Raw genomic sequence first — 27,839 nt, 5'->3', positions numbered from 1 at the left:
GAAACAAATCAAAACAACTCTGAGAGGTTGCCAGCACCGCAGAAGGCATTTCCACATAAAAAGAGTTAATGAGCAGACCACGCAGTTCAACAGCCAGTGACCATTTGCAAGCCTCCTAGGTATATTCCCAACAGACACATTATCAGATTAAAGGAAGTGCAAACAAACTGGGCTGAAAGTTTCTTTGTCCAAACCCAGCCTCTTCTTCCTGTGATGTCATATTACAAATCTAGGAAGCCTTTGTTTTTCACTTCAGAGAAAGCGACCTCAAGATACAACTGGCAACTGAGGAAAAGGCCTCAATTCAACAAGAGCTAACAAGCTTGGGAATTTATTTCGGAATCTTTAAAAGACTCTTCTGCTTACCCACCATCTGGGATCCACTGCAGGAAAACAAAAAAGGAAAACTTCATTTAAAAGAAGCAAGAAGTAAAATGGGACAAATTGGGAATGTTTAAGTCTCTGAAACTCTGCACTGAAAAGAAAATAAGATTGATAACTTAAGCTTAACATTCTGAGGCATAAAGAAACATTAACTTTGGAGTATTCATCTTGACTACTGAAATACAAGTTTAGAAGACAAGTGGTTTCATTCTGGTCACAGATCACAGCTTTTCTTTAAATTTATAATCCTATGGGTTGGCCTCGTTGACTGTATTTTTTAAAGGTTGCTCGTCAGTTAACTGAGCCTTGGAATTCATGGATTTTCTAAAGACTAACAAATGAAAATATTTTCCTGTTGAAGAATCCAGCGGAAATTTTACAGCAACAAATTTCATGTTTCTTTTGGGTATTTCTGAGAAAAAGGAAATATTTATAAAACCATCCAAAGATCCAGATAATTTGCAAATAAATTGGAGGTTATAGAGGTTATAATCTGAATCCCAAAGGAGACTGCAGCTGATGAAAGTGCTTCCAAACGGAAAATTGGACGTGCCTTTACGATGGTAAGCGTTAACAGCTCCCACTGCTTCTATAATGACTCCTTTAAGTACACTTTGTATGGGTGCATGTTCAGCATGGTGTTTGTGCTTGGGTTAATATCCAATTGTGTTGCCATATACATTTTCATCTGCGTCCTCAAAGTCCGAAATGAAACTACAACTTACATGATTAACTTGGCAATGTCAGACTTGCTTTTTGTTTTTACTTTACCCTTCAGGATTTTTTACTTCACAACACGGAATTGGCCATTTGGAGATTTACTTTGTAAGATTTCTGTGATGCTGTTTTATACCAACATGTACGGAAGCATTCTGTTCTTAACCTGTATTAGTGTAGATCGATTTCTGGCAATTGTCTACCCATTTAAGTCAAAGACTCTAAGAACCAAAAGAAATGCAAAGATTGTTTGCACTGGCGTGTGGTTAACTGTGATCGGAGGAAGTGCACCCGCCGTTTTTGTTCAGTCTACCCACTCTCAGGGTAACAATGCCTCAGAAGCCTGCTTTGAAAATTTTCCAGAAGCCACATGGAAAACATATCTCTCAAGGATTGTAATTTTCATCGAAATAGTGGGATTTTTTATTCCTCTAATTTTAAATGTAACTTGTTCTAGTATGGTGCTAAAAACTTTAACCAAACCTGTTACATTAAGTAGAAGCAAAATAAACAAAACTAAGGTTTTAAAAATGATTTTTGTACATTTGATCATATTCTGTTTCTGTTTTGTTCCTTACAATATCAATCTTATTTTATATTCTCTTGTGAGAACACAAACATTTGTTAATTGCTCAGTAGTGGCAGCAGTAAGGACAATGTACCCAATCACTCTCTGTATTGCTGTTTCCAACTGTTGTTTTGACCCTATAGTTTACTACTTTACATCGGACACAATTCAGAATTCAATAAAAATGAAAAACTGGTCTGTCAGGAGAAGTGACTTCAGATTCTCTGAAGTTCATGGTGCAGAGAATTTTATTCAGCATAACCTACAGACCTTAAAAAGTAAGATATTTGACAATGAATCTGCTGCCTGAAATAAAACCATTAGGACTCACTGGGACAGAACTTTCAAGTTCCTTCAACTGTGAAAAGTGTCTTTTTGGACAAACTATTTTTCCACCTCCAAAAGAAATTAACATATGGACATTTTAAAGTCTTTAGTATAAAGAAAATTTGTATTCAATGTGTTAAGCATTAACATGTATTTTATTTGTGTATCCACTCCATCTGATTTTTCTGAGCCATTTTGATTTGTTCCCTCATTAAAAAAAATCTCTTAAAGTTATTTAGTGTCTAAAAGTGACTGATTTAAATTATGTGGTGCCAATCTGTAATGTCTTTGAATTCCTTTTTATATTAAATGATTTAATTTACTAAATTATTTTATACTAATTTATATAAGTTTAAATATGTAATATTTTATTCAACATACCATTTTTATTTTGAATTAAAACTACTAATCATATTTCTTAAACTGATTAACAAATGAGAAAGAAGAGTAATTTGAAATAAATGTTTTGGGAGTATTTTAAAATATATGTATAACTAAAAATATAGTCTTCTGTAGAAATGATGACATATTAACATTGTTGGAAGATATTGAGCAGTAACACACTGATAACATTTTGGGAGTTTGGTATGTGTAGGCAATTTGCAGAAAGCAGATGCTATCTATATGGTATGCTTTGAAGTTACTATTTTGATTTTCTGTATATAACGCACCCAATTTCAAAATGATATATGCCACAAAAATTGAGAGGGAGAAAACTAATAAAATGTCATTTTGCTAAGTTTTTACTTAGCAAAAAAATAAAATACTACCAGAGGTATATTTTAAAAGTGCACTTACATCACAGTCAAGAACTTATGTTTTAAGTATGTTAGGTCAGAGAAACATCAGAGATAGTGAAATATAGTACTTGGCATTTAGAAAGTAATATACTGTCATGTGTTGCTTATGATGCTTGCTTAGGTAATTATGTCGTGCAAACATCACAGTGTGTACTTACACAACTCTAGAAGGTATACACTATTACACACCTAGGCTTATATGGTACACCCTATTGCTTCTAGACTACAAACCTATACAGCATGCTACTGTAAAGAATACTGTGGGCAACTGTAAAATAATGGTACTTGTGTATCTAAATATATCTCAACACAGAAAAGGTACAGTAAAAATTTAGTATGATAATCTTATGAGACCACCATCGTTTATGCGGTCATTGACCAAAATGCTATTATGTGATGCATGACTGTAAATATTTTCTTTTCCTTCACTCTTCTGGCCATTTTAAGCCAAATATTGGGAAGTTCAAAACATTATTTCAAGTAGGCAAGATGTTATTGTACGTCAAAATGATTAATTAAGGACACAGTTCCTTACATTATAAAGTAACAAAACTACAAGGCGAAATAACTGAACAAAACTATATTTTCATTTCACTAAACATAAAATAGGTCTGGCTCTGAGGTATACTTTAAAAAAAAGTACCAAGTACACTAAAACTTTTTTATTATCCAACATATTCCTTTTTAAAAAAAATTCAGGCCGGGCACGGTGGCTCACACCTGTAATCCTAGCACTTTGGGTGGCTGAGGCGGGTGGATCATAAGGTCAAGAGATCAAGACCCTCCTGGCCAACATGGTGAAACCCCGTCTCTACTAAAAATACAAAAATTAGCTGGGTGTGGTGGCACATGCCTGTAGTCCCAGCTACTCGGGAGGCAGAGGCAGGAGAATCGCTTGAACCCAGGAGTCGGAGGTTGCAGTGAGCCAAGATCTTGCCACTGCACTCCAGCCGGGCGACAGAGTGAGACTCCATCTCAAAAAAAAAAAAAAAAAAAAAAAAAAAAATCAAGCAGTTCTCCAAAGTTAACTAAAAAAGAATGCCTTCTATTTAAGAAAAAGGACATGTAATTAAATTCAGCATCCAACCTATCTGATTTCTACTGTCTTAATCTTTCAAGTCCTCAATACAACTTGGACAAAAAACTCTTTTAAGACATAAATTTGATTTTTGCTGTTCTCTGGGTTTGAGGTGTAATGATTTCTGAAAAATCACAATCATTTGCTAGACAGGTAAACCCATTTTCAGTAAAATAGCAGTGGGGGGTTTTCTTTAGGGATCCATGGTTTCCTTTAAATAAACCTAAAGCAAAATACATCTTTAATGCCTTCAGCCCAGGAGTTCCAAGTTAGAGTGAGATATGATCACACCACTGTACTCCAGCATGGACAACAGAGCAAGATCCTATCTCAAAAAAAAAAAAAAAAAAAAAAAGAGAAAAGAAAAAAAACCCAAAAAACTAGTGAAGATACTAACCATGGTCCTTTATATCCCAAGAGAAGTATATACATAATATAAATGTGTTTTCTTCCATTGACCTGAAATTCCTTTATTTGATATTACACTTCAGTAAATAAAAATACACTCTTTCTTAAACATACTGAGTTGAGAAGCAACTACCAATCTACTGATCTGGGGGAAAGGGGTGGAGAACTGTATAACTTTGAGATTTCTCAGAACTCTCCTCAGCTTAAAGATCTCAACTTAAGGCAAGATCACAAAACATGAATATAACTTTAAAATGCAAGTAAAACAGTCATTAAATAGTTGTTATTACTATGTTCATAAAGAAACTTTTTGGTGTCTCTTGTCAACAGGAAGATAAATGAATCAAAAGTTTTGTAAGATTCTTCATAAAGCAATACATAACAGATAACAAACATGGTTTTCTCATCTAGAACTATGGAAAAAAACTGTACCAGAACAAAATTTATTTTCCTTTGCTAGTGTTGTACTTTGTGGTAAGTCATATATTCTGAGGGTTTTCTCTTCCCTTCCCCCTTTATTCAGAAAAACCTATATTAATATTAGAACTCTGATGATTTTACTTTTGATTACCTGAAAATGATAGCACTAAGCCCCCCTACAAAAACTGTGCCCACTGTTATTAACATTTTCATAAAACAGTAGATGATTTGACTAATCTTCCTTCCCACATTAACTCCCTTCAAAGGAACACAGTAAGCTGAGAAAATTTTTCAGGTGTGGAAAAATGGCTTTCCAGCATCCTAATAATTTCTGAACTTAGAAATCATCTTTACTGAGAAAATATCAAGTACCTAGTTTATTTTAAAAAGCATAAAAATATATGTATTATATATAATATATTCACAGAAAATTAAACTGAAGACACTACTTAAGGAGCTATCAATGAACCTTAATATTCTACATTCAAAATGCTGAAAAGTAAGTTGGAAATAGAAATCCTAATTATAGATATTGGTATTTAAAGAAATTAGTCACTAAATTGAGAAATATAAAATAGAAAATGGAGCAAACTTCATATTCCCATCCGAGAAACATTTGGTTCATGAATGGTACATAGTTATCAAGAATCTGAAGCAATTGCTTTTTGGTCCTACAATTTTGGACACCTGATGAACCAAGTATTTTGTCCTTTGTCAATATATTAAATTACTATTTCCAAGAAGAAGCATTACTACCTTCCAGCACCTAAACTTTTTTTGTGCCTAAATGCCAGTCCAACTCTGGATGTCACAAATGTTCTTAGTTGTGAATAAATTTTTGTGTAGAAACAATTTTATAAACAGTGCTTAGGCAGGGATGAAATCTTAAAGACTCCAAAAACAAACTTTTTAAAAAGCTTTTTGGGGCTTTCCTGAAAACTGAATTACCCATTTATAACATGGCTTCTAAGAAATAAATTACAAATTAAAAAGACTAATGAACAAACTTAAGAATGTAGAACATATTAATATCTAAACCGACCAGAGTATTTAATGATCAACAGCATTACTTATTTAGCAATATTTTCCAGAGATCAACATGTACATAACTCCTAAAATCTCTAATTCTCAAATTTCTATTTTCTCTCTTTATCATTTTTACTTGATGTCAGACAGTTTTGTTTTTTTTTTTTTTTTTTTTTTTTTTGAGACGGAGTCTCGCTCTGTCGCCCAGGCTGGAGTGCAGTGGTGCAATCTCGGCTCACTGCAAGCTCCGCCTCCCGGGTTCACGCCATTCTCCTGCCTCAGCCTCCCGAGTAGCTGGGACTACAGGCGCCCGCCACTGCACCCAGCTAATTTTTTGTATTTTTAGTAGAGATGGGGTTTCACCGTGGTCTCGATCTCCTGACCTCGTGATCCGCCCACCTCGGCCTCCCAAAGTGCTGGGATTACAGGCGTGAGCCACCGCGCCCGGCCCAGACAGTTTTATAAAAGTACAAAGAATGTCAATTAAACAAGGCAACAGATCAGATAACAAATGAATAGGAGATTAACACCAGGCAAACTTCTCTCTCTTTTTTATTACCTTAAAATGATAGTGTTAAGCCTCTCCTACCTTCCTGTCTTCCTGCTCCCAAAAGATTTACTACAATAACCTCTTAAAAGGGTAGAAAATTACCTCTTTCATTGGAAAAGCAGTGTTAAAAACAGAATTCAAAAGATAGAGCCCCAGAAGGGGTATAATTCAAAAATTTAATAATCAGTTTTCTCAAAACTTGGTTTACTCATAATAGATTTCAAGTGATTTTTAAAAATAAATAATTGTAAGAAACAATTATGTGTTGTATACTTACAGCAGAGTTACAGTTAATAGCCATGGGGTAAATGTGCTAAGTTCCATTATTGTCCTGTCAAAATGGCTTCTGGAACATTCACAACTTAGAACAGAAAGGGCCTGATGGTCATCTGATGTAACTACACCTTAGGCTGGGGAAACTGAGGAACTGTAAGACTAAACAACAGACACAATGTCACATAACAAATTAATGTAGCGCCAGGGTAAGAACCCTGTTTGTTTGTTTCTTTTAATAGAAAGATGAGGTCTTGCTATATTGCCCAGGCTGGACTTGAATACCTGGGCTCAAGCAATCTTCCCACCTCAGCCTCTCAAGCAACTGGGACTACAGGTGCAGGCCACTGCACCTGGCTGAACCCAGTTTCTTTGTTTTTACTTGTCTAGTTATTTAATGGTGGCAAGGCAAGCACCACAGGCAAAGGCCCTGTGGGAGAGAACTTGGATACTGAAAGAATTAAAACATTCAAAGTGGCTGGAGAAATAGGGCTGACATCTTACACGTACTTATATGCCATGTTAAGACCACGTTAAGTGCTGAGAAGCTGTGGAAAGTCCTCAAGAATTTCAAGGTAGGGGAGACATGATCAAATAAAGATTCGTCTGATACAGGGTAGAGATGCATTTGTCTTCAGCAAGAAAAGAAAAATAATCACAACAAGAACTATATTTATACAATTTAAAGGGCTCTTCTTATCCTTTTTTTCTGATTTGTCCTTTCTCCTTTATTAAAATGGGAGAAATTCTTTTTTAAATGATGGTGATAATAGATGAGAAGAATATTTTAATGTCATTACTTGGCAAAATTTGGACAGTGGCTGTCATGGAGAAATTGCTACCTTCATACATTTCTGGTGGGAATGAAAAATAGTACAAACCTTATGGATGGGATTTGGCAATATCTAACACACACATACACACACAGATTAACCCTTTGACCCAGCATTCTCACTTCTAGGTATTGATCCTCAAGACACAATTTCAATTACATAACAAACACATACATACATACATACATACGCACACACACACACACAGAGTTATTTATTGTGGTAATAGTTGAAATTGCAAAATACTGGAAACTACCTAGATGTCCAATCATAGAAAACTAGTTGAACAGACTGTAGTATATATACAAAATACAGTACTATGCAGCTGTAATAATGAGAAATATCTCTATAAATTGATATGGAATGACTTCAAGAAGGTAGTGTTAAATGAAAAAAAGCATAAAAGAGCACACATAGTATGCCACCTTTTGTATAAGAAAAAGGCAAAATAAAACGTGTATACCTGCTTATTTTTATAAAAAGAAACACAGGAAAGATAAACCAAAAAACAAGGGTGGGGTTGGAAATGGGATAGAAGGAATAGCAAAGAATATGACATTTTTCAGATTATACCTTTTTGTATAGTTACGACTTTGGGAAACATGTTAATGCTTTATATCGGGTATTGACAAACTTTCTTCTCAAGGAGTAGATAGTAAATATTTTAGGTTTGCAGGCTCTACTTTCTGGCTACAACTTCTCAACTCTGTACTGCAGTGCAAAAGCAGCCACAGACAATATATAAATGAATAAAGTGGCTGTGTTACAACAAAATTTATGGTCTGTGGGCTGTGCATGCCATCTCCTGTTATATGCAGTCAAAACTATGGGCCAAAAAGGATGGGGGAAAAACACCCTAGAACTTCATTTATTTTAGTGTCTGGCACATAATTGGTCTCAATAATTAGAATGAATCTTAAAATTCTTCAAAAACCCGAGGAAAAAAGGCAAATTTTCTTTTGTTAATACACAAATTCATTATTACTCTTATTACTTGATTTATCAACTTTAAACTGTATTTGTTAAATTCCTACCATTTAGATGAGGTTATACAATTGTTAAAAGAAACCATTTTGTTGTTGAAGGCATTCTTTATGAAACTATCTGATTTCTCATGCGGAACAAACATTTTCTGGGCTTGTTGCACCGCAGGATTTTTTGCATTTTTCTCTCTGCACTGGTGTGACAGTTTTTTTAATTAGGTCTTATGATTTCCCTTTTGTGGATTCTTTTTTCGTTTTGTTAAAGCATATTCCCTAGTAATTTCATTTCAAAAGGGCAGTCAAAAGATAAACATTCTGAGTCCTTGCATTTCCAAATTTCATTTTGCTGTCATATTTGACAAATGTTAGGTTATAAAATATCCAGTATTCCTACTGAGAACTTCTGTGCTGATCTGGATCTCATTCCCCTAAAATAGCTTACTTTTTCTCTCTGGAAGCTTTTATAATTTTCTCATTATCTTTAGAATTCTGAATTTTTTGCTGGGTGGGGTGGCTCACGCCTATAATTCCAGCACTTTGGGAGGCCGAGGCAGGCAGATCACGATGTCAGGAGTTTAAGATCAGGCTAACCAACATGGTGAAAACCCGTCTCTATTAAAAATACAAAAATTATCTGGGCGTGTTGTCTCGCGCCTGTAATCCCAGCTACTCAGGAGGCTAAGGCAGGAGAATCGTTTGAACCTAGGAGGCAGCGGTTGCAGTGAGCGGAGATCAAACCATTGCACTCCAGCCTGGGCGACAGAGCGAGACTGTCATAAAAAAAAAAAAAAAGTATCCACATTCATTCATCATGCTTGGCACTATGGGCCCTTTCTATCTGAAGCCCCCTGGTTTTCATTAGTTTTGGAATTTTTTTTTCTGTTCTTTTTTATTATTTTCTCTCCTCCATTTCCTCTGGTCTTTCTTATGGTAATGAATAAATATTGAACTGAGGTACCTGAAAATACCAAAGTAAGGAACTACATAACCTACCAGTGCAATACTTTGTTGTATTTTCCTCCTAGGAAGAACTGCCTTTTCTATTTCTTTTTCTTTAGGTCTGTTACAGAAGTCTGGGTTTACTTCAATTTCTGTTCTGCTTCTCTCTTTGGCACCATCAGGAAACCCTAGCCCCGTGTCTGTAAGTGTACACAAAATTTGAAGGTGGGCGCAGGCTTGTATCTGTATAGTTTATGCACTGCACAACAGCATGGGGCTTCAGCCTAAACTCTGCATACCAAGCTTAGGGTTGCTGTGTCTGGACGGCATCTTTTTACAATTCATTAGTAAAGAGGAAGGTGCTTTTTTTTCTTTTTTCTTTGAGACAGTGTCTCATTCTGTCACCCAGACTGGAATGCAGTAGCGCAGTCACGGCTCACTGCAGCCTCAACTTCCCAGGCTCAAGCAATCCTCCCACCTCAGCCTCCCAAGTAGCTGGGACTACAGATGTGCATTTTTTTTATTCTCATAGGCTGGCATGGCCTTAGATGGGGGACTGGTCCAGGTGTTTCATGTTCTTAAAATGTTGCTCACAAAGTGTAGTACCCAGACCAGCAGCATCAGTATCACCTGGAAACATATCAGAAATACAAATTCTTGGACCCTACACTGGAAACTTTGTGACTGGGCCCAGCAATCTGTAATATGTGTTTTAACAAGCCCTCCTGGTAATTTTGATGCATGCTCAAGTTTGAGGACCATTGCCAAACAGCACTTTAGAAAACCTTCCTGATTATTGCCCCACTCTCTGTATCTGCTACTTTGAGCTTGGGGGCTCTCTAAGACTCCCACTTCCACCAGTCCCCTTTCCTGGGGGTGTTGTGTGCTGTGGTTTTCTCTACTTTATTGTATCCACAATACACTCATCATTTATTTTTTATACTAAAAAAAAAATCAACTCCTCCACTTCCCTCTACAGTTTTTCTGCTTCACCGTCTGAGTACTGCTGGGTTTCACTCCCCTGTGATATGTGTCTTTTTTGTCACTTCTGTAGGGTTTGCGGGGAGAAAGGAGGTAGACGTGTGTGTTCAGTCTCCTCTTCCGATACGCTGAGTTCCATTATCTCATTATAAATGAGAAATAGTTTCATTTTTAAAAGCAATTGCACAATCCAAGTTACACAAAAAGTCATACTACTTAAGCCCTTTTACTGCTGCTAAAAAATAGTGTTTTTACATCAAAACACAGGAGATCTTTAAATTACTAACAACATAACCTTCAATTTAATTTTCTTTTAAAACTGATAATTTTCCAACTAATTTTACCAATTATTGTTAGCTCATATTTTAATAGGACATAAAACCTATGAATCATAGGTTTTATATATAAAAAAGGTAAAAAGGTTTTATATATAGTATTTTATGAACAGAAGCAATTTATTTAAATAAAAATGAATACTACTTAAGACTTAGCACTAAAAAATTATACCATTTGATTTATATGTCATATAGGTAATTTTTGCTAATGGCCAAAATTATTGGACAAAAATTACTATACTTTACGTTGTGGTCTCATAAGACTTCCTGAGATGACAAAGACTGAAACACACATGATTCAATATAATCTTAGCTACCTAAAACAAGGGGAAAAAATGGACCTGCATTTAAAGAAAAATAAAGCAAAGGACACATATAAATAGTTTCTGTAGGCCAAGAGTGGCAGCTCATGACTAATCCCAGCACTTTGGGAAGCCAAAGCAATAGGATCACTTGAGTCTAGGAGTTTGAGACCAGCCTGGGCAACAGCAAGACCCCGTCTCTACAAAGAATAAAAAAAATTAGCTGGGTGTGTTGGCTCACACCTGTAGTCACATCTACTAGGGAGGCTGAGGTGGGAGGATCACTTGAGCCCAAGAGTTCAAGGCTTCAGTGAGCTATGATTGTGTCATTGCACTCCAGCCTGGGAAAACAGAGTGAGACTCATCTGTTAAAAAAAAAAAAAAAAAAAAAAAAGGTTTTCTACAAGGGTTCTTTCCCACTCTCCATCCCTTCCCCAGGCCATTTGTTCTTCATTGGAACTGAAATGTGCAAAAGTTTATTTTCAGAAGACCCCGTTAAAATATGTGGGTTCAACTAAATCAGATGCCAATCTAAAAGTGTATACTATTAAAGGTGTCCGATATTCCTATGAAAAAGATAATGCAAAAAAATTATATTTTCAAGAACAGATAGTAAGTTCAGTATTGGATTAGTGTATCCTATGTTCATTTTTGTTTATGACTCATGTAAAAGACAAGTAATTTCACTTCTCCACCTTTTTCATCTTAATGTTTAAAAGAAAAAAACTAAATGATAAAACCTAATATAAAAACTATCATTACTTAATATGTAAATTTAAAAACTTTTAGACAATTAAATTATCTTAAAATAAGAAAAGGGCATAATGATAAAATGACCAGACTTAAAAGATAGCAAGACAGATTTATGTTAGTCTTTGAAGAATTCTTAAGGAATATAATCAAAATCTTAAAGATAAATTTGTTGTTATATTTAGTGGAGATAAGAACCACTGAAACTTAGCAAAGTAAGAAAAGGCTTTTTTGAAAAGGCTAAGAAAAAATCCAGCTGTTTCCTATTCTACATTTCCTTATCATGTTCTAAATCTAGCACTTACAGGAAGACACCAAAAATACCTTTGATATTTGGCCATTTCTGAGAAAAGCTGAAAATATGAAGAACCAATTAAGTAAATTAGTAACAACACCAAGGACCACAAATGTGTATGTTGAAACAGACTGGATCGTGACAGTTCAGAGTTTTTAAAACATGCTATAAATATTTGGAAAAATGAAATGCCAAAAAGTTGTTCTATTTTATAATTAAGGGTAAGTAAGCTTAGATGATTGAAGCATAATTGCCTTAGAGTAGTTCTAAAATTTTAGTAAACTCAGTAATTAATAACAGCCTTTTATTTTGCTGCAGAAATTCAGAAGCCACACTAATTAGGATCGATTTCTCCTATTTCTCTTGTTTCTTGCATATCCAGAATTCTAGAGCCCTTCCTCACAATTCCAGTTAAGATTTGACTGTAAGTTTACAAACTGAAAATTCTAAAACTAAATTCAAGTAATTATCTAACATCATGACTCTTTATAAAATTCTCTGAATAAGAGTATATGTGCTTCCATCCCACAGGTTAGGTACAGAGAATATGTCCTAGCTATTCTTCTACCATTGCTACTTCCCTTCTTGTTTGTACTTGAATAGTGAACTAACACCACCCTCAGGGTAATTACTGACATGATTCATAACTAAAGCAACATAACAAATTCCAACTGTAATATAACAGTGAACACTGCCCATACTTAACAATGCTGGAGTCCCATGATGCCTTTTCCCCCTGAACTTTTTCCATTTTGAGAAGGTGATGGGGGAGGAGGGGTGCCTCAAGAGAAGAGAAAAATTCTCTGTACTTATAGTAAGCCAAGATAAACAGGTTAATACTGTGTAACTGAATCCTCGGTTCTCTGTTCTTATGAAATCACTGTATAGCAGAGGAAAAGGAATGAAGGGTACTAACAATTAATTGTTATGTTTCTAATTACTATTCTCATAAATGCTCATTTATTCCTCACAACAACTGAAAGTTATCCCTATTTTACATACAAGGAAACCTGAGATACAGAGACATAATTTGCTCAGAACCACACCAAAGCAAGTTACATGACATCTCTGGACCTCAGGTCTCTTTATCTATAAAATAGGGATAGCAATGTTTACACTTCCAGGCTTCTGTGAATATTAAGTAAGATCCGCTAATTCAAAGTCTAGGCCCTTTTTGCCATAGCATAGTAACACTCACAAACACAAAAATACAAACACAGATAAAACATGAGCAAATAAACTAATCATTACAATGTACATACCAGACAGTAAACTAATATACACTAAAAGGCAACATAGAGGCTAAAAGTATAGTCTCTGGAACCAGATAGCCTGAGTTAAAATTCTGGCTCTGTCACCAACCAGTTTTGTGGACACAGGAAAGTTTCTCCATCTGTGAAACAGTGATGACAGAATCTATTTCATAGAGTTGTGAGAAGTTATGAGTTAATACACTGAAGCACTTTTAACAGTACCTATAATAGGACATATGCAAAAACATTACCTATTATTACTTCTACACTGAAATGTCACACACATAAATGAGAGTTATTTTGATGCTGGTCTGTATAATTACCAGACAAACTTCCAAAGAAGTAAGCAAGTGATGAGCACTACTTCCTAAACTAAGTTTCTATGAGCTACCTACAGGACATTCCTGAGTTGTTAGATTTTTGTTTGTTTTTTATTTTTGGACATCCTTGAATTTCTTAGTCCCTTTTGCCAATTAATGAACAAAGAGAATGGGTAATGTGTATAATATGGATGTTGTGGTGGGGAGGAGTGACATGAATAGACAAGTTATGAATATTTCTCTACAGTAAACTGGCATTGTTTCATATGTCAGAGTGTTTTAAAATTAAAGAAGGGTATAGATACATAGAGAAAAGAACAGACTTAGGGATCAGACATAGGACTCAGGTACTACAAGTTACTTGAGCAAAGGTTTAGAAATGAAAATGATTTTATGTTTAAAATCATAAACAGATCTGGATGAAGAACTCAGGCTTACATAAGCATTTAACACAGAATACCTGCATTGATTTATAAGCTATCTCAGTTTCTTTAGATTTTCTTTTTTTTTTTTTTTTTGAGACGGAGTCTGGCTCTGTCGCCCAGGCTGGAGTGCAGTGGCGCAATCTCAGCTCACTGCAAGCTCCGCCTCCCGGGTTCACGCCATTCTCCTGCCTCAGCCTCCCGAGTAGCTGGGACTACAGGCGCCCGCCACTACGCCCGGTTAATTTTTTGTATTTTTAGTAGAGACGGGGTTTCACCATGTTAGCCAGGATGGTCTCGATCTCCTGACCTCGTGATCCGCCCGCCTCGGCCTCCCAAAGTGCTGGGATTACAGGCGTGAGCCACCGCGCCCGGCCAGATTTTCTTATTGTTGTCCTTTTTAACATATGAGGACCCGCATGAAAACCCATTTAATGCCTTATTAATCCTTAACAATGATGAAGAAGAAATAGTTATTTTATTACATTGAGCTTATATTCCTAGATCTTTAAGCAATCATCTAATTACATTTCATATGTAGCATATCCTTGCTACATTTCAGTGGATGATTATTCATATGAGTTAAATTACTATCCTTTTTTTGTTTGTATTCTTTCTGCTTATCTATCTTAAAATTTTTGTAGATTATTAGTTCACTAGCAGAAAAATAATGTCACTATAAAATATTTATTCCTAAGATATTACCTTCTTTTATTTTCCCTTCTTTGTCGTTACATTTTTGCATTCATATAGAAGATGACTTTAGGCATACCTGGAATCTTTTACTAAAAACAGAGAAAGAGTAAAACAACAACAAAAACCTCAGGTCCAATGTTTCAGTCTACGAAAACAATCTAGATGTCTGTTTCACCTCATTCTCACCCCTTCCCTTGAAAGTTGATCCAAATACCTGATTTCAACCTAAATTATTGTGGATTCTGAAAACACTTATAGTAAAGTCTCATTTCTAGGAGTTGCATGAATGAAACATATATGCATACTAGCATTTACTTTTATAATATAGTTTGCTCATTTTTGTAAAGTCTTCTTTTAATCCTTCTTCCTGAGGAATAAGTCAGACCAGTAGTCACAGTGCACTGCACAAAGGAGCTAGTCAACAAATGTTAGTTTTCCCTTTCTTGTTACTTATTAGCTCCTAGGCAAAACACTTCCCTTGTTACTCAGGATAAAAAATACACATACATATTATGCTTTCACTTAGAATAAAATTAACTTACTATTTGTATTGCTCCCTTTATACTGTCCCACATGCCTGACTATATATTATAGAGGTAATAAAAACAGCACGAATGATTTCACAGAAATAATGTAGTACAGTGACAGAGACCTTTACTAGAAACCAGTATGGAATTTGGAATCAAACCAATATGAGTTCAAATGCCAACTGGGTGACCTCAGACAAATTACTTAAAGAGAGCTGATGATCTGTTCTAGGGAAGTGTAATGAGTATATTAAAATAATAATATAATAAATATGAGAGACAGCTTTAAAAAAATTACAGGACTCTATCAAACTATTGAGAAAGAAAAGGAGAAAATGCTCAGTATTTAAGCCCAGATGATTTGAAAAGTAATGGAAAAATAGACATAGTGGGAAGCAAAGTTGCATTTAGAACAAGCTAAATAATTTCAGTTTTGAATAATGAAGTCAAGTCTCCTAAATCACTTGAGAAACTAGTATTTAGCTGTGGAAGTCAAGGGCAAAGCTTATTAGGAATACATTGGGTCAGAGTGAGAAAGGTTAAAGCTTTAGCTATGTTTTCAGAATTGAATTTTTTAAAATTAAAATAAAATGTTTCCTCTTTCTGGCAAAGAAAAGTAAATACATGGTTATTTTAGGTAATTCATGAGAAGCTTTTAAAAATATAGCATAATTGCTTTATCATTATATTAGCATGGCTGTTGTGTAAAAGTATATATGGCATCATACTGCTTCATTGTCCTGGCCCATGCTTTTAAAAAGTGTTAAATGTGGCTTAATCGTTATCTTACAATTCACTTGCCTTCCTGAGTTGTAGCTCTCAGCAAAATATAACTTAAAACAAATAATGTCCAATGGTAAATACTTAAAATACTTCTGCAAAGTACACCAAAGGTTAATGACCCACCATACAAACATACAACTGATATCCTTTTTGGCTTTTTCAGAGCCACAGACTGTTCTCCCTTTTGTGTTTGCTTCCTATCAATTTTGACATTTCAAAAGAATACCAAAAAAGCTTAAAATTTTGTTTATAAGTTTGTCAATAAATCAGGACTCTAAAACTATGGGCTATTCATTACAAATTATACTCATACATAAAATAACCCTCGATTTAAATTTGAAAAAATAATGTGAAAGATATATTTTAAATATTTTCTGTTTTTTTATTATACTTTAAGTTCTAGGATACACGTGCAGAACGTGCAGGTTTGTTACATAGGTATACGCGTGCCATGGTGGTTTGCTGCACCCATCAACCCATCATTTACATTAGGTATTTCTCCTAATGCTATCCCTCCCTTAGACCTGCACCCCCTGACAGGCCCCGGTGTGTGATGTTCCCCTCCATGTGTCCATGTGTTCTCACTGTTCAGTTTTAACTTATAAGTGAAAACATGTGTTGTTTGGTCTTCTCTTCCTGGTTAGTTTGCTGAGAATGATGGTTTCCAGCTTCATCCATGTCCCTGCAAAGGACACGAACTCATCCTTTTTTATGGCTGCATAGTGTTCCGTGGTGTATCTGTGCCACATTTTCTTTATCCAGTCTACCACTGATGGGCATTTGGGTTGGTTTCAAGTCTTTGCTATTGTGAATAGTGCCACAATAAACATATGTGTGCATGTTCTTTTTAGTAGAATGATTTATAATCCTTTGGGTATATGCTCAGTAATGGGATTACTGGGTCAAATGTTATTTCTGGCTCTAGATCCTTGAGGAATCGCCACACTGTCCTCCACAATGGTTGAACTAATTTACACTCCCACCAACAGTATAAAACCATTCCTATTACTCCACAGCCTCTCCAGCATCTGTTGTTTCCTGACTTTTTAATGATCACCATTCTAACTGGCATGAGATGGTATCTCACTGTGGTTTTGATTTGCATTTCTCTAATGACTAGTGGTGATGAGCTTTTTTTCATATGTTTGTTGACCACATAAATATCTTCTTTTGAGAAGTGTCTGTTCATATCCTTCACCCACTTTTTGATAGGGTTGTTTGTTTTCCTGTAAATTTGTTTAAGTTCCTTGTAGATTCTGGACTTTAGCCCTTTGTCAGATAGATAGATTGCAAAAATTTTCTCCCATTCTGTAGGTTGCCTGTTCACTCTGAAGATAGTTTCTTTTGCTGTGCAGAAGGTCTTTCATTTAATTAGATCCCATTCGTCAATTTTGGCTTTTGTTGCCATTGCTTTTGGTGTTTTAGTCATGAAGTCTTTGCCCATGCCTATGTCCTGAATGGTATTGCCTAGGTTTTCTTCTAGGGTTTTTATGGTTTTAGGTGTTATGTTTAAGTCTTTAATCCATTTTGAGTTAATTTTTGTATAAGGTGTAAGGAAGGGGTCCAGTGTCAGTTTTCTGCATATGGCTAGTCAGTTTTCCCAGTACCATTTATTAAATAGGGAATCCTTTCCCCATTGGTTGTTTTTGTCAAGTTTGTCAAAGATCAGATGGTTGTAGATGTGTGGCATTATTTTTGAGGTCTCTGTTCTGTTCCATTGGTTTATTTATCTTTTTTGGTACCAGTACCATGCTGTTTTGATTATTGTGGCCTTGTAGTATAGTTTGAAGTCAAGTAGCGTCATGCCTCCAGCTTTGTTCTTTTTGCTTAAGATTGTCTCGGCTATATGGGCTCTTTTTAGCTTCTATATAAAATTTAAAGTAGTTTTTTCTAATTCTGTGAAGAAAGCCAAAGGTAGCTTGATGGGGATAGCATTGAATCTATAAATTACTGTGGGCAGTATGGCCATTTTCACGCTATAATTTTTCCTATCCATGAGCATGGAATGTTTTGCCATTTGTTTGTGCCCTCTCTTATTTCCTTGAGCAGTGGCTGCTCTTAATATTTTTTCCTTCATTTCAACCTTGGTGAATCTGACGATTATATGTCCTGGGGTTGCTCTTCTTGAGGAGTATCTTTGTAGTGTTCCCTGTATTTCCTGAATTTGAATGTTGGCCTGTTTTGTTGGGTTGGGGATGTTCTCCTGGATAATATCCTGTAGAGTGTTTTCTAACTTGGTTCCACTCTCCCTGTCACTTTCAGGTACACCAATCAAACATAGGTTTGGTCTTTTCACATAGTCCCCTATTTCTTGGAGGCTTTGTTCGTTCCTTTTCATTCTTTTTTCTCTAATCTTGTCATCACGCTTTATTTCATTAAGCTGATCTTCAATCTCTGATATCCTTTTTTTCTGCTTGATCAATTCAGCTATTGGTACTTGTGTATGCTTCACAAAGTCCTTGTGTTGTGTTTTTTCAGTTCCGTCAGGTCATTTATGTTCTTCTCTAAACTGGTTATTCTAGTTAGCAATTCCTCTAACCTTTTTTCAAAGTTCTTAGCTTCCTTGCATTGGGTTAGAACATGGTCCTTTAGCTCGGAGGAGTTTGTTATTACCCACCTTCTGAAGCCTACTTCTGTCAATTCATCAAACTCCCCTTGCTGGGGAGGAGTTGTCATTCTTTGGAAGAGAAAAGGCACTCTGGTTTTTGGAATTTTCAGCCTTTTTGTGCTGGTTTTTCCTCATCTTCATGGATTTATCTACCTTTGGTCTTTGATGTTGGTGACCTTCAAATGGGGTTTCTGTGTGGAAGTCCTTTTTGTTGATGTTGATGCTATTCATTTCTGTTTGTTAGTTCTCCTTCTAACAGTCAGGCCCCTCTGCTGCAGGCGTGCTGGAGTTTGCTGGAGGTCCACTCCAGACCCTGTTTGCCTGGATATCACCAGCGGAGGTTGCACAAGAGCAAAGATTGCTGCCTGTTCCTTCCTCTGGAAGCTTCGTCCCAGAGGGGTACCCACCAGATGGCAGCTGGAACTCTCCTGTATGAGGTGTCTGTTGATTCCTGCCAGGAGGTGTTTCCCAGTCAGGAGGCACAGGGGTCAGGGACCCACTTCAGGAGACAGTCTGTCCCTCAGCAGAGCTTGAGCACTGTGCTGGGAGATCTGCTGCTCTCTTCAGAGCCAGCAGGCAGGAATGTTTAAGTCTGCTGAAGATGTGTCCACAGCTGCCCCTTCCCCCACGTGCTCTGTCCCAGGTAGATGGGAGTTTTATCTATAGGCCCCTGACTGGGGCTGCTGCCTTTCTTTCAGACATGCCCTGCCCAGAGAGGAGGAATCTAGAAAAGCAGTCTGGCTACAGCGGATTTAGGGAGCTGCGGTAGGCTCTGCCGAGTTCGAACTTCCTGGTGGCTTTGTTTACACTGTGAGGGGAAAACTCAAGCCTCAGTAATGGGGGATGCCCCTCCCCCTACCTAGCTCTACCATCCCAGGTCGACCTCAGACTGCTGTGATGGCAGCGAGAATTTCAAGCCAGTGGATCTTAGCTTGCTTGGCTCCATGGGGATGGGATCCGCTGAGGTAGACCACTTGGCTCCCTGGCTTCAGCCCCCTTTCCAGGGAAGTGAATGGTTCTATCTCGCTGTTGTTCCAGGCACCACTGGAGTACGAAAGAAAACTCCTACAACTAGCTCGGTATCTGCCCAAACAGCCGCCCAGTTTTGTGCTTGAAACCCAGGGCCCTGGTGGTGTAGGCACCCGAGGGAATCTCCTGGTCTGTGGGTTGCGAAGACTGTGGGAAAAGCATAGTATCGGGGCTGGAATGCAATGTTCCTCATGACACAGTCTGTCACAGCTTCCCTTGGCTAGGGGAGGAGTTCCCCAACCCCTTGTGCTTCTTGGGTGAGGTGATGCCCCATCCTGCTTCAGCTTGCCCTCCATGGGCTGCATCCACTGTCTAACCAGTCCCAGTGAGATGAGCCGGGTACCTCAGTTGGAAATGGAGAAATCACCCGCCTTCTGGGTTGATCTCGCTGGCAGCTGCAGACCAGAGCTGTTCCTATTTGGCTATCTTGCCAGCCCATCCTAAGTATTTTCTTATGTAAAAGTATGTTGGCCAAGTACTTGTGTAACTGAATGAAGAAATCTGCTAATATTTGGTGACCACAGAAAAAGAGTATGACAGAATCCAATTAGTAAGTCAGCTACATCTGACACATTTAAAGGAGACTCAATGTTTATGTGACATACCAAAATTTAATACAAAAAAATAGTTAATAACTAGTACTTCTATGTTCTCCATATAGTAAGCACCCCTCTGAAACAGTATAATGCATCAGTCAGAAGACCTGATGCATTTAACACAAGGAAGCAGAAATGATACCCTAAATATTCTGTAAGTATACATATTTCATATTTGTAAATACTTCATCAATCACTAAGCCTTACGTTTAGTAACCCTGCCAGCTCTGATGAAGAAACAGGGACCAGATTCGTTTAAACAACCACAAAATTGAACAACATAAATAAAAGAATTCTTTTTACACAATAAACAACAGGCAGTACAGAACAGCAATCCCTGGGAGAAGGAAAACAAATGGTGAGCCTCATTATTGCCACAGCTTACTGCCTGGGGACAGTTTATGGTCCACAGTCCAGAGATGAGAAACTGGAATGCAGCTCAGTGGTCCCCCAGTTGAAGAAACAGAGTTAAGAAATGGGAGATGCCAAGGCAAACTAAAATTAGCAGAACAGAATACTAGAGAGAAGAAAGCTACAAAAAGAGAACTCCAGAGGTCTGCAGAGGGTTAAGCTTGAGTCTTCAGCTGAGTACTGATCACTGCATGGATGTGATGATACTACTCAAAACCAGGGAAGAACCACGGGAAGGAGTAGAATCCTTCCAGGAGCTGACACAGGGTCAGGAAGAGTTCTGCTTTCCACTAGCCAGAGTGGAAAAACCTTGTCATATGTGGGATATTCAGTAGAGTACTCAGAAGAGCAATGCCTGGATAGTGAAGGAAAATCGGCTATTGATTAAAGACTGCTCTGTGTCCAAAAACAAAAACCAGATAAATAAATAAATGAAGCCTTAAAAAAGTCAAATTATTTCCAGATAATTTAATTGTGTTCCAAAACACAGGTCAAAATAGTGAAAGGAATACAAAAATATCCAGGACCCACTAAAGCAAAATTCATGGTATCTGGCACCTAACAAAAAAATCACCAAGCAGTCAAAAAAGCAGAAACATACGACTCTTAAAAAAAAAAGAGAGAGAGAGAGAACTATCAGTCAAGAGAAACAGACCTAAAAAAGACATAGGTACTAGACTTAGTAGACAGGGACATTTAAAAAGTTATAATACCTATATCCAATATGTTCAAGAAGGTAAAGAAAAGCATAAACATAATAAAAATAGATATGGAAGATATAAAAAGGACCCAAATCAAATTTCTAGAAATGAAAACTATAGTAAGACTAAAAATACAATAAATGAGATTAATAGCAGATTAGATACCTCAGAAGAAAAAAATTAATAAACTTGAAGACATAGCTTTAGAAGGTATTCAACATGAAATACAGAAAGAAAAACCTGCAGGAAAAAGATACAGCAAAAAAAGAACAAGGCCAGGTATGGTGGCTCATGCTTGTAATCCCAGCACTTTGGGAAGCCAAGGTGGGTGGGTCACCTGAGATCAGGAGTTCGAGACCAGCCTGGCCAACATGGTGAAACCCCATCTTTACTAAAAATACAAAAATTAGCCGGGCATGGTGGCATGTGCCTTTAGTCCCAGTCACTCGGGAGGCTGAGGCAGAAGAATCGCTTGAACCTGGGAGGCAGAGGTTGCAGTGAGCTGGGATCATGCCACTGCACTCCAACCTGGGCAAAAGAGTGAGGCTCCATCTCAAAAAAAAGAAAAAAAGAAACAAGGCAAACCAGAAGACAGTGGAGCAATATTTTTAAAGCACTCAAAGAAAAAACAAAAAGACTGTCAACCTAGAATTCAATACCCAGAAAAGACCTTTTAAAAATAAAGGTAAAATGTTTTTTTCCAGACATAAAAGCTGGAAGAATTCATCACTAGCAGACATGCACACAAGAAATGTTTTTGGTTGGCTGGGTGCGGTGGCTCATGCCAGTAATCCCAGCCCTTTGGGAGGAGGCCGAGGCAAGCAAATCACGAGGTCAGGAGTTCGAGACCAGCCTGATCAACATGGTGAAACCCTGTCTCTACTAAAAATATAAAAATTAGCTAGGCATGGTGGCGTGTGCCTGTAATCCCAGCTACTCAGGAGGCTGAGGCAGGAGAATCGCTTGAACCCAGGAGGTGGAGGTTGCAGTGAGCCAAGATCGCGCCACTGCACTCCAGCCTGGGTGACAGAGAGAGACTCCATCTCAAAAAGAAAAAAAAAATAGAAATGCTTTTTGTTTGTTTTATAAGAATAGAGACAGAGTTTTGCTTTGTTGCCTAGGCTGGTTTTGAACTCCTGGCTTCAAGAGATCCTCCCGCCTCAGCCCCACTAAGTGTTGGGATTACGGGTATGAGCCACTGCCCCTGGCCAAGAAATGTCAAAAAAAAAAAAAAGTTTTACAGTCAGAAGGAAAACAAAAGGAATCTGGATCTACACAAGGAATGAAGAGTACTGGAAAGGTAAATATGTAATCAAATAAAAACATCTTTTTTCTCTTGTTTTGAACTCTCTTTCAGAGATAATTGGTTTAAAACAAAAGTTATGAGTGTATTGTAGAGCTTATAACTTCTGTCAAAGCAAAATGTATGACAACAACAGCCCAAAGGTTGGAAAAGGGAAAATGGAAATATACTATTCTAAGATTCTTATACTGTATGTGAAGTAGTGTAATACTATTTAAAGAAAGACTATGAAAGATTAAAGATGCATATTATAAATCAAAAAACACCAATTACAAAATAAAACAAAGAGGTATAGACAGTAAGCCTACAAAGAAGATAAAACAGAATTTTAAAAATTCAATCCAAAAGAAGGCAGAAAAAGAGGAAAGGGAGAAAAAGGAGATGAGACAAATAGAAAATGATAATAAGATGGAGAATTTAAACCCAACCATATCAATAGTCACATTAAATTTAAATCTAAACATCCCAATTAAAAGGCAGATATTGTTAGGCAAGATTTAAGAAAGCAACACCCAACAATATGCTGCCTATAAGAAAATCACTTCTTTAAGAATAAAGACACGTATAAGTTAAATAAAGAATGGGGAAAATATGCCATGTTGATATTAATGGGAAGAAAGCTGGAATGGCTTCACTAGTATCAGGCACAAGTAGTTTTCAGAGCAAACAATATTACGAGGGATAAAGAGAGGGTCATTTTATAATGATTAAAGGGGTAAATTCATCAAAGGACATTACAAATCTAATGCTTTATGCACCTAAATTCTATATGTTAGACATTAGATTAGGTATTGAGAGAGAGAATAGTTTTTTTTTAAGTGAGCCAGGAGTTTTGCTTTCAGGACCTCTCTAGCCCTCTGCCCCGTTTAGTCCCACTTGTCTCCTGGTTACTCCCCTCAAGCACTGAAGACATTAGTCTTTATTTCAGTCACATTCCTCCTTGCTACATGTCCTGGACTCTTGCTCACTGTACTTTTTGGCTCCTTGACCAGGATCCTCATGCACTCCCAAGATCATTTCTTAAAACACAGTAAACTACCCAGAAATGTTCTGTCTCCAGAAATTCTAAGGTGAAACAACTCTTTGACTACAACCTCCTACACTTTCATTCTCATTGTTACTCCCACTACACCTATTAAACTTCATTAAATTCATTACGTTCAACTTCATTATTTAATGAATGAATTATTTAATGAAATATCCTGTTACTTTTTGTTTGTTTGTTTTGGGGTTGTTTGCTTGTTTTGTTTGTTTTTGAGGCAGGATCTCATTCTACCACCCAGGCTGGAGTGCTGTGGTGCAATCACAGCTCACTGCAGCCTTAACATCCCAGGCTCAGGCAATTCTCCCAGTTCAGCCTCCCAAGAACCACAGGTGTGTGCCACCACACCTGGCTAATTTTAAAAATTATCTGTAGAGACAGGGTCTCCCTATGTTGCCAAGGCTGGTCTTGAACTCGGGCTCAAGCAATCCTCTCACCTTGGCTTCCCAAAGTGCTGGGATTACAGGTGTGAGACACTGCACCCTGCCAAATATCCTGTTTCTTAAAACCTCTACTTTCACTATGAATCTCCTATCTTCTCTCTGCAGGTGAAAACTCCAAAGCTTAACATTCTAACCACTCTAGGGAGGGAGGATGGGAGGAAGAGAGCTGAGTGTGCACCAAGGAGCGGTAAGATGCCAGACCTGTGAGTGAAGAAGCATCTTGGAAGTGGACTCTATAGCTCCAGGCACCTGCTGACACATAGTCGGAGACAAACCACCCAGTCAAGTTCAACCCAAATTCCTGACCCAAAAAATCATAAGGAAAATAAAATATTTGTTTAAAGCCACTAATTTGTCATCCAGCAATAGAGAACACTTCTAATGGCTCTTTTCCATCAATATTTAAACCCTACCTTTCTCATTTAAAAAATATGTATATATTCCCTCCACTTCACATACATCAAGCTGTATCTTTACTTCTGTTATATCTTTATTTCTCTTCACAGGCAAAACTTTTGATAAAAGCCATCTATTATGACTGTGTCCACTTTATCTCTCATTCAGATTTCATCCTATCCCCACCTCTTCATTTAACAGTCCTTGTCACTGTCACCGGTGACTTCATTGTTGCTAAAACTTTTCAGCTCCTATCTGAAAAGTCTGAGTGAGCAAGCACTCACTCAGACTTTGTAATGCTCTCTCTCTCCTTTTCCTTTTTTTCAGTTTTTAATTTAATTTAATTTAATTTTTGAGACAGAGTCTTGCTCTGTCACTGAGGCTGGAGTGCAGTGGCACAATCTTGGCTCACTCAACCTCCGCCTCCCGGGTTCAAGCGATTCTCATGCCTCAGCCTCCCGAGTAGCTAGAATTACAGGCATTCACCACCAGGCCCAGCTAATTTTTGTATTTTTAGTAGAGACAGGGTTTTGTCATGTTGGTCAGGCTAGTCTCGAACTCCTGGCCTCAAGTGATCCACCTGCCTCAGCCTCCCAAAGTGTTGGGATTACAGGCGGGAGCCATTGCACCTGGTCGGTCTCTCTATGATACCACTTCTCCTGATTTTCTTCTTATCTTCCTGGCTGTTCTATTTCAATCTCTTTTGTAGGCACAGGCTTCTCTTTTCTGTCCATCCTTTAAATGTTAGAGCTCCTTAGAATTCTATCTTTAGCCTCCTTCTCTTCTCATACTATATTCTCCCCTTAAGTGATCTTATCCCTTCTCCAAACTTCAGTTACTCAGCAAAGCATAAGGATTAATAGCTTTGGAGCCAGAAAGACCTGGGTTCAAATCATAGATCTTGCCATTTTACTTGTGTGGTCTAGGGCAAGTTATTAAACTTTTCTAAGCATTCATTTCCTGATCTAGGGTAAACCACCTCATGGATTATGATGAAAATTAAATTTAAGAAGTGCTCACCAAAGTGCCTGGCACAAGATAAACTGTCAAAAAAGGGTGGCATTTTTTATTACACATGTGTGGCAGCTCTTAGGTCCATAATCTTAGCCTAGATTTCTTTCCTAAGTTCCAGACACACATATCCAACTGCTACTTGACACCTCTATTGAAATGACCTATAATTACTTAAAACTCAGTCAAATGAAATTCATCTTCCCAAGCAAACCTCATTCAATCCTAGGTATCTTATTTTAATGAATGACACTACTATCCACTTAAGTTATACAAGCCAGAAACCTGCATGTCATCATAAGTTGACTCCTCTCTGTCCTTTACCCTTATGTAATTAACTGCTACATTTTATAATACAATGTCAGATATTGTTTTAAGTACTTTACATGAATTTAACATGAGATATGCACATATAGTAAAACAAAGTTTATAAATGACTAGTAAGTATATAGATAATAAACAATTTAAGACTAAATGAGGGAAGAATGACTATAGACTAGGATGATCAGGAAAGGCAAAATGGACCTTAAAATCTGGTCAAGAAAAAGGCAGAGGAAAGCATTTCAAGACTCAGGGACAGGCAAAAACAAACATGGTTGTGTGAGTGAAAGACAAGTCTGAGTGGGGAAGAGAATACAGGCAAGGGTTCTCAAACTTTTTGGACTCAAAACCCTTTTATATTCTTAAAATTACTAAGGACCCCAAAAGCTGTTGTTTGTGTGGGTTAAATCTATTAATATTTACTTTGTTAGTAATTAAAAATTTAGTTAAAATTTAATTAAAACAGAAATTTAAAAAATTACATCCTATACAATTCACCCATTTAATGTGTACAATTCAATAGTTTTTAGTATATTCACAGAGATGATAAAAGTGTTATAAAATTGACTACAATAATGAGTCAATTTTACAACATTTTCATTATCTCAAAAAGAAAAACCATACTCTCTAGCCATCATCCTGAAAACACCTAGTCCTCCCCACCAGCCTTAGAAAACCAATAATCTACTTCCTATCTCTACTGAATAGCCTCTTGTGGACATTTCATATAAATGAATTTATACAATATGTGGTTTTCTGTGACTGGCTTCTTTCAACATCATGTTTTCAAGGTGGTTATATATTCTTCCATTAGGAAGCATAAAGTAGCTAATAGCTTTTTTACATTAAAGGATGTTGAGGGCTCAAAAGAACTTGAGAAAATTTAAAAATATTTATCTTAATAAACCCATTATGTTAACATAAATAATTTTTAATGAAAAATAACCATATTCTACAAAACAAAAAAGATAGAACAATAGCACTGTTTTATGATCTTCTGAATGTCTTCACTATCTGGCATAACAGAAAAGAGCTGAATTTTCCTATCTGCTTCTACATTTACTTTGTTGCAATATGCTGTTTAGGTTGAAGTATACAAAGAAAAATCTGGCCTCATATGGAAAGAGGAGGAGTACTTTAATACCATTTTCAGATAATTATGGTTACTGTTTTCTGACACTACGCCAAAACTCAACAAGTCATAGTTTCTTAAAGGTTAGTTGCAGGGTGGAACTGGAAACAATCTCAATGAACCGAAATAAATTTTTCGTATTTTAAGACTTTAAAATCCATTGGTTTATCTTGAACTTTTAATGAATATCTTACCCGTGAATGATTTTATAACGATGTATTTGGTCATTTGGAAATACTGGTTCACTGAATTATGTACTTCTTGTAAATGTTTACAAATCTCTGTATACAATATTTTAAAAATCACATTCATTGATATCACCACCGATTTCATCAGAAAAGTATTTTATATATTAGGACTCTGTCAAGCTTTCCGTGGTGGATACAAGTTTCTAAAATTCTAATTTTTACTTGAAAACACAAAATTTATCATTGGCAACCTTTACTGTCAGTTGTTTTCTTTGAAATGACAGTCTCACTTTGTTCACTTTCAAGAATCTACCACATACCCAAGCATGAATAAACACAATTGCTTATCAGTCTTACAAGTAACACATGTGTTTCACGAAAAGAGTGACGGGTTCAGTTCACAACTCAACCAATAAAATAAGTATTTTTCCTCAAGACAGCTATCATACTTTGGTATGCAACTTTCTACATACTTCAGTTTCATCACATTGAATATTAAAAAGACATACTCAAGAGTGGAGATTAAAAAAAAAAATACCATACAGGTCTGTAGTCTAGAAGCAACAGGCTATTCCTACCCTGATGTGTAGCAGGCTATACCACCTAGGTTTGTGTAAGCACACTCTATGATGTTCACACAATGACAAAATTGCCTAAATGAAGTATTTCCTAGAATGTATACCCATCA

The 27,839-nt window shown here is 36.8% G+C and overlaps 2 protein-coding genes across 9 annotated transcripts in view; one reads left to right on the top strand and one right to left on the bottom strand.

Annotated features, from left to right (window-relative positions):
* LPAR6 (lysophosphatidic acid receptor 6) overlaps window positions 1-24,450 on the top strand; it is a 54,488-nt gene extending 30,038 nt beyond the window's left edge. For 4 of the 7 annotated variants that reach the window (XM_055359820.2, XM_055359818.2, XM_063697369.1 and 1 more), the window contains one exon: window positions 257-2,230. In XM_055359820.2, coding sequence (XP_055215795.1) covers window positions 945-1,979 — 1,035 coding nt within the window. In that variant the 5' untranslated portion in view covers window positions 257-944 and the 3' untranslated portion in view covers window positions 1,980-2,230. Of the gene's footprint in view, window positions 1-176; window positions 2,231-6,941; window positions 7,128-24,208 lie in introns of those variants that run through there. The other 3 variants (XM_063697370.1, XM_063697371.1, XM_063697372.1) reach the window with 3 other exon arrangements.
* The window catches only part of RB1 (RB transcriptional corepressor 1), a 177,712-nt gene that overhangs the window by 61,167 nt on the left and 88,706 nt on the right, over window positions 1-27,839 (bottom strand). The window lies entirely within an intron of this gene.

The sequence above is a fragment of the Gorilla gorilla genome, chromosome 14 (assembly GCF_029281585.2).
Source record: "Gorilla gorilla gorilla isolate KB3781 chromosome 14, NHGRI_mGorGor1-v2.1_pri, whole genome shotgun sequence".
NCBI lineage: Eukaryota > Metazoa > Chordata > Mammalia > Primates > Hominidae > Gorilla > Gorilla gorilla.
This window is presented reverse-complemented; position numbering and strand designations above follow the sequence as displayed.